The following is a 14,097-nucleotide window of genomic DNA, read 5'->3' as shown; positions in this document are numbered from 1 at the left end:
AGATGAAACTCATGCAAACTCCACACAGAAAGGCCCTGCCCCAGCCAATGGTTGTTCCAGTCAAAGGAGTATTTCATTATTATGTATGCTAAGTCAACATTGGACACATTACAACTTAGATCCAATGATGAAAAGTCAGAGGATCACCAAAGTTATTGCAATTCATCCTGAGGGGAACATGACTGTTTCAATCATTGATGGAGCACTTAATGAGATCCTTAGAGGGTGAAGCAATCTCATAAAAACTTTGCACAATCTCACATAGTTCATTTTCTGAATTTTGGAGGTTAGGGTTTTTAAAGGTCAGGTAGCTGTGAAATAAGTCATTCAAGCACAGGTTGACTGTTAATATTATCATAAAGTGAGAGTTGACATGTTCATACATGTATGATGATTATGTGATCTGCCGGTTTGATTACTGAACATTTAAATTAATTTGTTAAATTATTTGTATTTTTACTCAACATTAATGGACGATGAACTTAATGTAACATATATTACTCTTAGTGGATATGTGGAAGTGCAAAAATACAGATATCTGTATTTTCTGATAATGTTCACAGTATATATTCTTATACTCTGCTGTAATTTCACCATCGTGTGTCTCATTTGGATGCACAAAAACCTTCATGAGCCTATGTACATTTTCATTGCAGCTTTGCTACTGAACTCTGTTCTTTACAGCACATCTGTTTACCCAAAGCTCCTGATTGACTTATTATCTGAAAAACAGATCATATCATATTCAGCCTGTCTCTTTCAATTTTTTCTATTTTACTCTTCAGGTGGTTCAGAGTTCTTACTGCTGTCAGCCATGGCCTATGACAGGTATGTGTCTATATGTAAACCTCTGCAATATCCAACTATCATGAGAAAAACAACCATCAGTATCTTCCTGGTTTTAGCCTGGCTTCTGCCTGCTTGTCAGATAGCAGTCCCAGTAATACTGAGTGCTGATATGAAACTCTGTTATCTTACTTTAAAAGGAATGTTTTGTAATAATTCATTTTACAATCTCAACTGCGTGAGTTCAAGAGCACGGTCTGTATTTGGTGTTTTTGCTCTGCTGAATCTGGTACTTTTCCCTTTTCTCTTCATACTGTTTACATACACCAGGATACTTATAATATCTTACCAAAGTAATAGAAATGTCAGGAAAAAAGCAGCACAGACCTGTTTACCCCACTTGTTGGTCTTAATCAGCTTTTCCTGTTTGTGTGCATACGATATCATTATAGTTCGAATGGAATCGGATTTTCCAAGAACTGCACGTTTTATAATGACTTTACAAGCAGTTTTGTATCATCCTCTCTTCAATCCAATTATATATGGACTGAAAATGAAAGAAATTACCAGACATCTGAAGAGGTTGTTCTGTCCAGCCAAAGTGATCTGATGTATTAAAAGTTATGTTACGATAATAGTGATGATAATGCTGCTAATGTGCAGTTGTTTATTTTGTAATAATAATGCAGAGATGTGAATGTTTATTGTAAGGAGTTATTTCCACGCTTCAACAATGCTCTTTATGATTTGATGGAAACAGTAAAGAGTATCTTCAGTTTGAACAATGAAGTGATGGAATCAATCTGCTGCAGTTATTGAACAGTATGATTTTGCAGCTTTGTTTGTCAGTCACTGTCAGTCTAACCATCTGAAGAGAGCATGTCACCGTGAACAACCTCCCAAGATCTCTCCCACGTTTTTATGTGTTGAGGGTTTTAACATGTTAGGTTGGAAGGTCCGGACTGAGTTTGGGACTGTACTAATGTATCCAGCCCTCTGAGACCATTTATGTGATACCTGGCTATTCAAATTTAATACTGGGCTGATACTGTCCATGTGTTTCAACTAGGGATGGCTCGATACAACTTTTTCATGTCTGATACCGATACCGATATTGCAACTTATAGTATCTGCTGATACCGATATCAATCCGATACTGTCTTTTCTCCTGTTCATGTTAATAATAAATATAATTTGTATAGACGTACTTTGCTTAATATGGACATCTAAAAACACCATGTTCAAACTGTGCAACAAATATTCTGCTCCCCTAAAGGAAGAAATAAAATCCAGGGTTTCCCCCAGAAAACTTGCTAAGCCCGGTGGTAGGGTGGCCCACCAGCGGCCCCATGGTGCCCAAGCGTGTTTTTTTGTGTCAGGGGCCTGACCCTGACCATTGACTGATGGCAGCGCCCTATAGGTAACAGATTCATTAATGGAGTAGTAGAAGTTAGAAGGAGTGATTCCATAAGGCTTTAAGATCAATGTTAAAAGTTGACTGGAAATTTGAAAATATTATCATTATCATGTGTTATTATAAGACATTTATGTAACACCAGGTCTTACAGATTGCACTCTTGAAATGCTGTTCAACCGACCCCAAAAATAAATAAATAATAAAAATACAATTTAGATAAATCAGATCAACTGTCTGCACTAAAAACTAAAAAACAACTGCCTGGTGTCTCCAGAGATTTTTATTTTTTTCCTTAGAGATTTTTACAATCTGGAGTCACGTGAACATGACCATGCGTCTGTTTCCGGTCAGTCGTCATGGAAACGTGACAATCACGGATCTACCAAAGATACTCTGTAGTCTACTGTTTGGACCAGAGAAAACAAACGTGTGTAAACGTGAACCGTACGAGCTGAAAAATGAAACACTGGGTCATTTTCACATCTGGTGAAAGCAGCTCGGCTCACAGAAGTCCGGAGCTCTGACGCTGCAGGGGACGACGTGCTAACAGCTAACAGCTACTAGCCGCTGCAGCAGCTGGCTGAGCCTCTAGAGCCGCGGCTCGGCTCACGTTAGCGGCTACGAGGTCGACGTCGACTTGGTGCGTTCCTCTCGGTCAGCTGGTGAAGCGGCGGTCTGATGAGCATGATGTCCGTGACATGTCCCGTTATGCGCGACGAAGTTGTGACGTTGTCAGGTGATGGAAAAGACACCTGATCACGTGTTGATGGAGCGCTTATAATACACGGGGGGAAACCCTGCTTGTGCGCAAAGTAATTCCACACAGCTGACATGACAAAATCGCTAGGCTGTCACTCACGACATTCTGTTTACACATGCTGCAGCGGCTGCATCTCTGTTTACGACACGCCGCACAATGGCACGTCGCGCAACTGCTTTTGCTGAGGCGATAGTGACTTACGGCATGTCGCGGAAAGTGAAATTGAGCATTTGGGCTTAGGTATCGGATCGGACGGGCTATAGTTGTTTTTTTCGATGGTCGATCCTGAAATTTTGACCAATATCGGACCGATACCGATCCTGAGTAACCTGGAAACTCATTTCAGCCGCTTGTATCTGCAATCTCGTTCTTTTGGTCACTACCCACAGCTCGTGACTATAGGTGAAGGTTGGAACATAGATGGACCGGTAAATCGAGAGCTTCGCCTTGCAGCTCAGCTCCCTCTTCACCACGACAGTCCGGTACAACGCCTGCAATACTGCAGATGCCGCACCAAGCCATCTGTCCACCTCATGCTCCATTCTCCCATCACTCGTGAACAAGACCCTGAGATACTTAAACTCCTTCACTTGGGTCACGAGCTCACTCCCCAACCGGAGGGGGCAATCCACCGTTTCCTGGCAGAGAACCATGGCCTCAGATTTAAAGGTGCTGACCCTCATCCGACCGCGTCACACTCGGCTGCGAATGGCCCCAATGCCTGCTGGAGGTCAGGGGCTGAGGAAGCCAACAGAACCACGTCATCCGCAAAAAGCAAAGACGCAATTCTGAGGTTCCCATACCGGACACTCTCCTCACCATGGCTGCGCCTTGAGATCCTGTCCATGAATATCACAAACAGGATCGGAGACAAGGGGCAGCCCTGGCGGAGTCCAACACCCACTGGAAACGTATTCGACTTTGTGCCGAGTATACGGACACAACTCTCACTTTGGTCGTACAAGGACCAGATAGCTCGTACCAACAGCCCCGGTACCCTATACTCCCTCAGTACCCCCCACAGAACTCCCCAGGGGACCCAGTCGAAGGCCTTCTCCAAGTCTACAAAACAAATGAAGACTGGATGGGCAAACTCCCATGACCCCCCCAGCAAGCCTGCAAGGGTAAAGAGCTGATCCACTGTTCCACGGCCAGGACGGAATCCGCATTGTTCCTCCTAAATCAGAGGTTCGATGATCGAACGGACCCTCCATTCCAGCACCCTGGAATATACTTTCCCAGGGAGGCTAAGCAGTGTGATACCCGGATAATTGGCACACTCTCTGGTCCCCCTTTTTAAAAATGGGAACCACCACCCCGGTCTGCCACTCCAGAGGTACCATCCCCGACCTCCACGCGACACTGCAAAGACGTGTCAGCCATTACAGCCCAACAATGTCCAGAGCCTTCAGCATCTCGGGGCGGATCTCATCCACCCCTGGCGCCTTGCCACTGGGGAGCTTCTTGACTACCTCAGTGACCCCTGCCAGGGATATGGACGAGTCTTCCCCCGAGTCCATGTCCCCAGTCTCCCCCGGGATGAGCGGAAAGTTCTTCGGGAGGTGGGAGTTGAAGACCTGACGGACCGGGGCCTCTGCCAGACGTTCCCAGTTCACCCTCACTACCCGTTTGGGTTTCCCAGGTCTGTCCGACAGCCTCCCCTGCCACCTGATCCAACTCACCACCAGGTGGTGATCAGTTGACAGCTCCACTCCTCTCTTCACCCGAGTGTCCAAGACATACAGCCACAGATCCGATGATACATCCACAAAGTCTATCATCGACCTTTGGCCTAAGGTGGCCTGGTACCAGGTACACTTATGAGCCACCCTATGCTTGAACATGGTGTTTGTTATGGCCAATCCATGACTAGCTTTGAGAGAAAATGTTTTCACACTGATAGCAAAAAAATATATATATTTGAGAGTTAAAAAAAAGTATTTTGAGAGAGATTCTTTTTTTCTTAGAAATATTTTTAAAAATTTCAAATTTATATTTTGTTATGTTCTATGAGAAAATACTTTATCTCAAAACTTTTTTTAGTCTCAAATATTATTATTTTTTGCTATTGGTATGAAAGCTTTTTCTCTCAAACATTTTTTTTCTCTCAGATCATCATTTCTCGCATGTAATAAAGACATACATTTAACTCCATATCCTTGCTTTTATACGTTTATGCAGACATTTGATCTCTTTGATGCTTGGATAGTATAAATGTAATGCAAGTATTTTTTTCCCCTAATTCCATTAATTTTGTATACCCAGTTATCCTGTGCAGGGTTTGTGTGGTGCAGTTACATGAAAATCGAACTCATAATTTTTTATTCAATATCAAATCATCGCAAGTTTAATAGAAACCTATTACCTATAACCTGTCAGTTTACTAATGCACTTCAAAACAGTCATAATGTGAACACATCAACATTTTTGTTTCTGTGTTTTTTTTAACCATGTCATGTCCCTGACGGCCATGGCAAACTTTTACCTTATTAGTCAGCTATCATTGGGTTCTGGAAATTTGCAAGTTACAGCTTGAAATGGCTTGGTTTATTGCATATACAGAAGGTGATCCTGTTCTGTGTGTCTGGACAAAATATTAAGCTTAGTTCCTCAGCTGAAAACATGTATTTCACAATGTCAAACTCTCTGAACTAATCTCATGAATTTAATAGAAGTTTCAACGTGGATTTTTTCAAACTGAGCTGGTGAGTTGGCATGGAATGACCCTTTGGTCACTCATGGGGATACAATCTCAGATACTTCCAAAATTTAATGCATTGCATATTACTAGTTACTTTCACTTGCAGTTTATGTTACTTTACAATTTTACCATTTGTGTACAGTAATGTGTTACTAATTACATCACTTTTGTGTTACATACATAGTATGTGTAATCTCAAAAGAACAAACTATACAAGGCATGATTATACTGCTAAATGTTGCACTTCTCCATGTGCTCTTCATACTATTCACATACACCAGGATACTTATAATATCCTATCGATGTAGTAGAGACGTCAGGAGAGAAGCTGCTCAGACCTGTTTACCACACTTGATCGTTTTGATAAACTTTTTATGTCTGTGTGCATATGATGTCATCATAATTGGATTGAAATCAGATTTTCCAAAAACTGTCTGTTTAATAATGACTTTACAAATACGATTGTATCTACCTCTCTTTAATCCAATCATATATGGACTAAAAATGAAATAAATTTCTAAACACCTGAAGAGGTTGTTCAGCTCAGCTAAAATGAACTCATGTATCAACACAGACAGCTGATTAGTTTCTCATTTCCTCTGTACTAACACTTAAGATAGGTTACTGTATTCCATTTTCTAACATATTATTTTGATTCTATCAAATCACAACAAGTGTCATTCTGAAGTTGTTGCTCTCTAATAATTGTTTTAATATTACCCACAATGAAAATAAACACAGCCATCACAGGGCTGTAACCTCCCCTTAGATACCTGGGTCATGCCCTCAGTATTTTAGACTAATATGTGAATCCACTGATGTGCGGTTACATTTGACAAACGGTGCAACTCCACCACTTGTGCTTTAAAGTTGAGAATATTCTAACTTTTATGCAAGTCGAAAAACTGCTATAAAAATGCAAAGTCCGAGGCAGAAGAGACGAGTGCACACCAGGCGCGTCGTACCATACAACATGTTTGAACATGTTTCTAGCAATGCGTTTTCCTGTGATCTGCCACCCAGCTGAACTTCTCCTCCCACTCCGGTTTGAAACATCTTTAGTTTTGTTTGGCTGTCGCATCCTTAATTTCTTGAGGAGCAGGAGCTTAGATGACTCTGTTTACGACTGTATGATAGTTGATATTTGATAGTTGTTGGTTACAACTTTAATGAGATATATGGAGAGTGAAACAAACTGATAAAACAAAATTCCACAGACTCAAATTGTTCACTTTGTGAATTCTGGAGATGAACACACTCAAGTTTGTTTCATGTTCAGGTAACTGTAAATGAAAAAGACTTCAGTTCAGGTTAAATGTTTATTTAGTGAAAGGGCTTTCCTTCAGGGAGTTCTTTTACTTTTATCATTCTGATTTTTCCAGTTTGTTTTCGATTAAGTACAGAGAAACAGAACCATTTTACCAGGATATTTTTTTAATATTGGGATCAGTTTCTCAAAAATCTTAAGGTCACAGATGAGACAAAGACACAGGTAACAACATTGGTCCCCCCCCATGGTTCACACCTATACAGCGGTGTGCTGAACACTGCCTGTTGGAATTGAAGGGATATTATGAACATCAGTTACAGTATCAATATTATCAGTTGGTACCAAAACTGTACACCGACTGAGGGGGGGCACTGTTGTGCAACTCCTGGTGAGTTTAATGACCCCTTCACAACTTTAAAGCTATGGTCTACGATTTGCAGGATTGATCATTATTATTAACATTATTTAGATGGTGGTTATGGCCCAATAGTATGACCTACACAATGTGAAGAGCAAAAGGAACCAAATAAATCCATCCTTTCTAGTGCCTGCAAAGCTGCAAAGAAAATGACCAATAGCAATCATCCGGTCCACATGGCTGCTATTGGTCAATATTTCCATCCATTCCCCTCGCTCACTGTCCTGCTCCTGCTCACGTCTCGTCCCAACCCACTTCCGCATTAAGGAAGTGGGTAATCTCTCGTCTTTATTGTGGATGTTGTGACACAGATAACTTTAATGCCGATGCTGGCTGATGACTGTGAAAGCTGCAGTTAGTTTCTTTCTGTGTTATTAGACAGCATCAAAACAATTTCTGTCTCTGCAGTATTGTCAACACTTGTTTATTTGTTCGACGGAGACGCTAGCCTCTATGTTAGCATTGTACGCTAAAATTACTATCATGTTTACACCAAATCAGCCTATTTATTTGCTCGTGGCAGCTAAATGAAGCAGCAAGTTATGCAAGTAAGATGAATGAATGGCTGAATGAAACCCCTCTGCTTCGCGTTGGGGTTTCATTCATCCTGTCCGGATTTATTTCTCCATAAAAACCTCTCGCCCGGTCACTACTCAACTGTTTTGCTAATCCTCCTCCCGGTCTTGTCCATTTGTTTTCAATGAGGCCTTTGCTAAATCAATATGATGGATTATCAGTTACGATTATCGAGTTACGATGTGTGTATGTGTGTGTCTTATCTGTCATAAACAAGAGATTACGGTTTACGGGCACGTTTGTGTCGCGGTCTGGTGCTACTCAGACAGAAGCTGGGACACACACAGCTGGTCCGAGGCTCATGCAGGTTTAGTTTTAAGCCACAATGTGGAAGTGATCGTTGTGATGAAAGCTGACGGCAGCATCTGTTAGTCTCTTGGCCCTCAATAACTTTTAGAAGCGGCTAACTTAGCTGTTGTAACTTATTACGTAGCTGTAACATAACGTAGCTGTAACATGCTAATGACGTTACGCTAGCTTGGTTGTGGAGCTTAGCTGTGGACATTTTAATGACTTACAAGATTTACGTTAGTTTCAACATGCATTGTAATAACTTTACCTGTGAATCCGACATCGTTACTCCACATTCAAAGCTGCCGCCGTATTTGGTTTCTGCCGGCCGGCTTGTTGCTCTTATTGCGGGAGGGGGTGTGTCACGGGAGGCTCCGAGGGGAGAGAGATACGAGCTCGGAGGGGAGGGATTAAGTAGCACAGAGGGGAAGGGTGTGTGTGCGGGGGGGGATGCTTTTTTCAGATCTTTCTCAGATCGTAGACCAGAGCTTTAAGTCTCCTGAAACATATTAACACTTCCTCATCCAAGCTTCTGACAAACTAGCGAAAGGCTTTGTGACTACATTTTTCAACTCCGGCCTTTAGATATCCTGACACACTTAGAGTTTCAAAAACAGTGAGGCTGCTGATGAGGTCAGGCCTCTGGAGTCTTCAGATGCTGTTTACATATTAATAGTTCTTGGTGACAACTTTAATGAGATCCACAGAGTGCAATGCAATCTGATAAAATAAACTGCCTAGTCTCAAACAGTTGTTTTAAGGTCAGGTAACTAAGACTCGTGAGTACATGTATGTTTTTTGGGTGACTGGCTGTTTCTCAGTTTTTACTCACATCTGCGAGTTGGATAATCTGTCTCTTATTCACAAAGTTTTTTTGACAACATTAATGGATGATGAATCAAATCTAACATATGTAACTCTTGATGGGCATGTGGAAGTGGAAAAATACAGATATCTTTACTTTGTGGTTATGTTCACAGTATATATTCTGATCATCTGCAGTAATTCTACTATTGTGTATCTTATCTGGATTCACCAAAACCTCCATGAGCCTATGTACATATTTATTGCAGCTCTGTTGGTCAACTCTGTTCTTTTCAGCACTGCCATCTACCCAAAGCTTCTGATCGACTTTTTATCTGAGAAACAGATCACATCATATTCAGCCTGTCTCTTGCAGTTTCAGATATTTTACTCTTTAGGTGGTTCAGAGTTCTTACTGTTGGCAGCCATGGCCTATGACAGGTATGTGTCTATATGTAAACCTCTGCGATATGCAGCTATAATGAGGAAAACAACTGTCAGTATTTTCTTGGTCTTCGCTTGGATTCTGCCTGCCTTTCAGGTCGCTGTGGCAGCTGCGTTGGGTGCCAGAGAAAAAATCTGTGCCTTTATTTTAAATGGAATTTTCTGCAATAATGCAGTTTACAAACTTCAATGTGTAATCTCAGGGGCACGTCTTATACGAGATATGATCATCTTTCTAAATGTTGCACTTCTCCCTGTGCTCTTCATACTATTCACATACACCAGGATACTTATAATATCCTATCGCAGTAGTAGTGAAGTCAGGAGAAAAGCTGCTCAGACCTGTTTACCACACTTGATCGTTTTGATAAACTTTTCATGTCTGTCTGTATATGATGTCCTTATAATTGAATTGGAGTCGGATTTTCCAAAAATTGTTCGTTTAATAATGACTTTACAAATAATATTGTATCATCCTCTCTTTAATCCAATCATATATGGACTAAAAATGAAAGAAATCTCTAAACACCTGAAGAGGTTGTTCAGCTCAGCTAAAATGAACTCATGTATCAACACAGATAACTGATTAGGTAAATCCTCTGATCCTTGTTTGTTTAATGTATGAAATTGTTTCTCTGACTGATAACAGTAAAGCATAATATCAGCATGAACAATGTAATATGTAATGACTGATCAATCTGTTGATGTTACTACATTTTCTTACTTGGTCTTTTGATACTGTTACAACAAAGCCTCTACAGGGCTGTAGCTTCCACTGAGACACCAGCATCCTGAATGAGGATTTCGCTTCATGGCGGGCACAGAAAGACACATTTTTCTTGGATGATACTGTGCTCGTCATAATGAACAAAGTGAAAGAAAAGAAAGATAAACCACTACTGTCACTAATCCTAAATATAAAACAGAAATGTACAAATAAAAGTCAAAGTTAGTTAACAGTAAATATCTGTTGTTAAATGAAAAGAACTGTACAGTTGTTAAATGTATGTTGTCACAACTGAAGGATAAATGGGAATTGAAATGATAATTTGACGATTTCTGAGCCGAGATAAATCAGTGAAGGAACATGAATAACATGCAAAATACTGAGACTATGGTTCACACCTGTACAGTAGTGTGCTCATAACTGCCTGCTGTTGTTGGAACTGATGTGATAAACTATCATTAGTTACGGTATCTACGCTATCAGTTGGTACCAAAACTGTTGTTGCAACTCCTGGTGAGTTCAATGACCCCTACTATAAACCATTAGTTCATTTTGTGTAAACATATCTGATAGTACTACTGGTACTTTTAACAGGGAAATAATTACTTCTTTGTTGTGTATATAACAAATATTCTTGTGAAAGTCTTGAAGCCAGGTAGAATTTATTGATCTGCTTACTGACTAATAATAGGTGTGAATCTTCATTTGCCTCATGATTCCATCACGATTCAGCTGTCAACAATTTGAATGCAAAACTATTCTCGATACCTCTCGACGCGCCTCAGTGTATGGCATCCTCAATGATCTTTATTACTGCACATGACTACTTTTCTTACTTTTTTATTCAGAAAGTCCTTCCAATAATAAGACTACAGCAGTCTACAAAATAAAAGCTGCACCTTTTCAATACATAAACATTACAAAACCAAAGCATTTATCCATCTGCAGTGCCTTACACGTTTGTTGTAATCTACAATAATATTGTTTTCACATGGCAGCTTCAAGATAAGGCATTCATGGACTCTGCTGCACACACCTCTCTCAGAGTTGGATGGCAAAGTTGACAGCGCCTCCTCAGATCTTGGCTGATTATCTGGGCTTTCTGTAACAGTTATTATTTATGGCTGCAGACATTAGCTTCAGGTGAAAATGGCTAATGTGATTAGCAATTGTTGTGAGGCAGAAGCCACGGTCAGCGTGGGTCTCGTCCAGTTTGTGCTTCCCAGCAAGTTCCTAAAATCCAACATGTGCCCTGAGATGTCCATTTTAAAAAATACTCAGTTTTTTTTTACCACTCGCAGATGATCTCTGCCTCCCTCCAACATCCCTCCTACATAATGAACGTTAGCCTAATGTCCACCCACATGTCAAAGCATGGGAGCAACGTCGCAACGTAATTTTATTGTCCAGCTGAGGCCAGACAATCAACAATCAGCATTGTTAAAATTATTCTGCGTTCATTTAGAACTGGAGGAAGGAGATCGGACTCAGCTCATAGTTCAAACAAGGGTTTTAATCTTGTACAAGAGGAGCATTCACAGAGCAACACGCAGGTCAAAATTGTCGACAAATGCCGACAATTGTCCAAATTTGCCACAATTGTAGCAGCTCTCCTCTTCTCCAAATCTCCGTCCTCCTCGTCCTCCTCTGCCTCTCCCTCTCCAGACTCCACGATTAACATTGCCTCGGAAATACACATCAGTCTTGGCTCTTTTTTCTCTCAGTACATTTTCTGCATGCACTGCATGGTCGGTCGTAGCTTGTATCCCACTATTTGCTGCAAACACTACTTTCAATCTCTCTAGGCAGATCAACACACCTTCATCGTGCTTTACCATGCACCTTAGTACTCTTTCTGCCTCTAAGGTGTTCAGCTGGAAACTTTCACACAATCTTTCAAATTGTTCCCTAAACTCTCCTGTATTTTCCCTCGGGTGTGGAACGCCACATGCTGCGTCTTTCACGTCACCCTCTGTCTATGTTCTATACACTCTAATTGTTGCATCTTGCCCATCCCCAGCTCTCGGGTTAGGCATTTCTATCATCGGACACGATTCTTCTATGTCATCATTCAAACTCACTGACTCCTTTGGAGGAGAGAGTATAGGCATGGGAATAGGATCATAAACATCATACAATTTACCCGACCTTGTTGTCTTTGGACTTCCTTTCCCTTTCTGTCAGTGTAGCAGCGGAGAGAGTAGGTGCAGAGAGAGAGTGAGGGGGAGGAATTGGAGCTGCGCCTGCAGCAGGAGGTGGTGGTAGTTGGGGATTGAGGTACGGCGGAGGATTAGGATGGAGACCCAGAGGCACATAATCGTCATCTTCCTGTTTATCTCGGCTGGAGTACAAAACAGGATAAAGTTTATTACCTCCTGAATCTTTTCCCTTTTTTTTTTTTACATTTACTTTTTAATTTTATTCGTATTTTCCCTTTTAACGTTGTATTTTATTCTACCGGTCTTTTCATTTCTTTTCCTTTAGGGACTCTAACCCTGACGTCTTTTTGTTTACTCAGGCCTAAGGGATTAATTTAAACTTTGTCCTTCCAAAGACAGTTTTCTAAGAGATAATTTGTTCTCCCAAGTCCCTGACTTGCTTTTTCCAATTAAGAGATACCAGCTCTCCCTAGTCCCTGACTAGATTTTCTAAAATTTATATCCAAATTATAAGAGATCCCAGATCTCCCAAGAAATGAAGAAATTAATTCTTACCCTTTTTGATGAATTGAGCCCCTGACTCAATGTTTGCCTGGCTGGTCCGTCTCCCCTCTGGTTAGCCCCGTCACTGTCCCACTCTCCAGGGGACCTGGCCTCCCTTACCAAACGAGGCTTTAAGAGCCCTGTGGTGGAGGTCTTTTCAAGAGTTTTTAACTCTGCCTTGCAAGGTCTTCAGGTCCTCTGGTGTGGAGAGAGAGACAGATATTGGGGCCCCACGTTGGGCGCCAAAGTTTGTTAAAATAATTCTGCGTTCATTTAGAACTGGAGGAAGGAGATCGGACTCAGCTCATAGTTCAAACAAGGGTTTTAATCTTGTACAAGAGGAGCATTCACAGAGCAACACGCAGGTCAGTTACAAAGTGAAGACTCCCTGTCTAAAGAGGGAGTCAGGGTATTTATCTCTCTCTCTCTCACTCTGGGTGTGTTATCACTATATCAGATGCTTATTCAAGCCCTTTTACAGAGAGGAGAATGTTTATCTTTAGTGTCTGTCGATTCCTTACTTAGGTCATAAACAAGTTTCAAGGCAAGGCCATAGAAGAAGTCACAAGTCACAGGTCACAGTTCACAGTCTCTCTAAAAAAGGGCTGTGTAACATCAATTCACATTCTTCTACATATAGCACAAAATTCTCATAACAAGCATAAGCTGCAGACTCTTGATTATGCTCTGTCTCTGCATCGATGCAGAATCTTCCACATCCGCATCGCGATGCATCTTATAATTGAGAAATGTTGACGCCTCTATGAAATGATAGTAATTAGTTACTAAAACATTTACATGTTCTTCGTAAGAAGTCCTTGCTGCTTTTATAGCTTATAGCTAGCAAGTCCTCGGCGGTCCTCACATTCACACCTTCTGACAGATTTCTATATTTCTCTGTGTGTTTTGTCTCAAAGTGACGGCTCAAGTTGTAGTCTTTTAATGTGACCACATCTGTTGCAAACAAACAACTTTACAGCCGACTTCATCTGTGACTTATTAAACACTTTACATTTGGCATTAACCTTGTGCTTTTTAGTGCCCATTTGTGGCAGGTGACTCCAGTTTGTACCTCCATCAATATGGAAAGCCGCTTTAGTCATAATGAAATAAATTAATAAATAAATAAATAATGCCATGAACTGAGTCCCAAATTAAATAAATAGGTTGATAGATAGACATAAATTAAATATAAATACAT

The 14,097-nt window shown here is 40.9% G+C and overlaps 2 protein-coding genes across 2 annotated transcripts; both read left to right on the top strand.

The window, feature by feature from the left end:
• Positions 1–469: 469 nt before the first annotated feature.
• LOC311262815 (olfactory receptor 6N2-like) lies at positions 470–1,396 on the top strand (the record flags this gene model as incomplete). Its single annotated transcript, XM_084362551.1, has 1 exon — positions 470–1,396. The coding sequence occupies one exon, from the start codon at positions 470–472 to the stop codon at positions 1,394–1,396; it is 927 nt and encodes a 308-aa protein (XP_084218677.1).
• Positions 1,397–9,105: 7,709 nt separating this feature from the next.
• LOC311262821 (olfactory receptor 13C2-like) lies at positions 9,106–9,973 on the top strand (the record flags this gene model as incomplete). Its single annotated transcript, XM_084362557.1, is given in 2 exon segments — positions 9,106–9,948; positions 9,950–9,973. Coding segments are annotated over 2 exon segments (867 nt in total).
• Positions 9,974–14,097: the final 4,124 nt, after the last annotated feature.

Source organism: Pagrus pagrus (assembly GCF_965226575.1).
Source record: "Pagrus pagrus genome assembly, chromosome: 9".
Classification (NCBI taxonomy): domain Eukaryota; kingdom Metazoa; phylum Chordata; class Actinopteri; order Spariformes; family Sparidae; genus Pagrus; species Pagrus pagrus.
The sequence above is the reverse complement of the archived record's forward strand: the minus strand, read 5'-3'. Positions and strand labels throughout refer to the sequence as shown.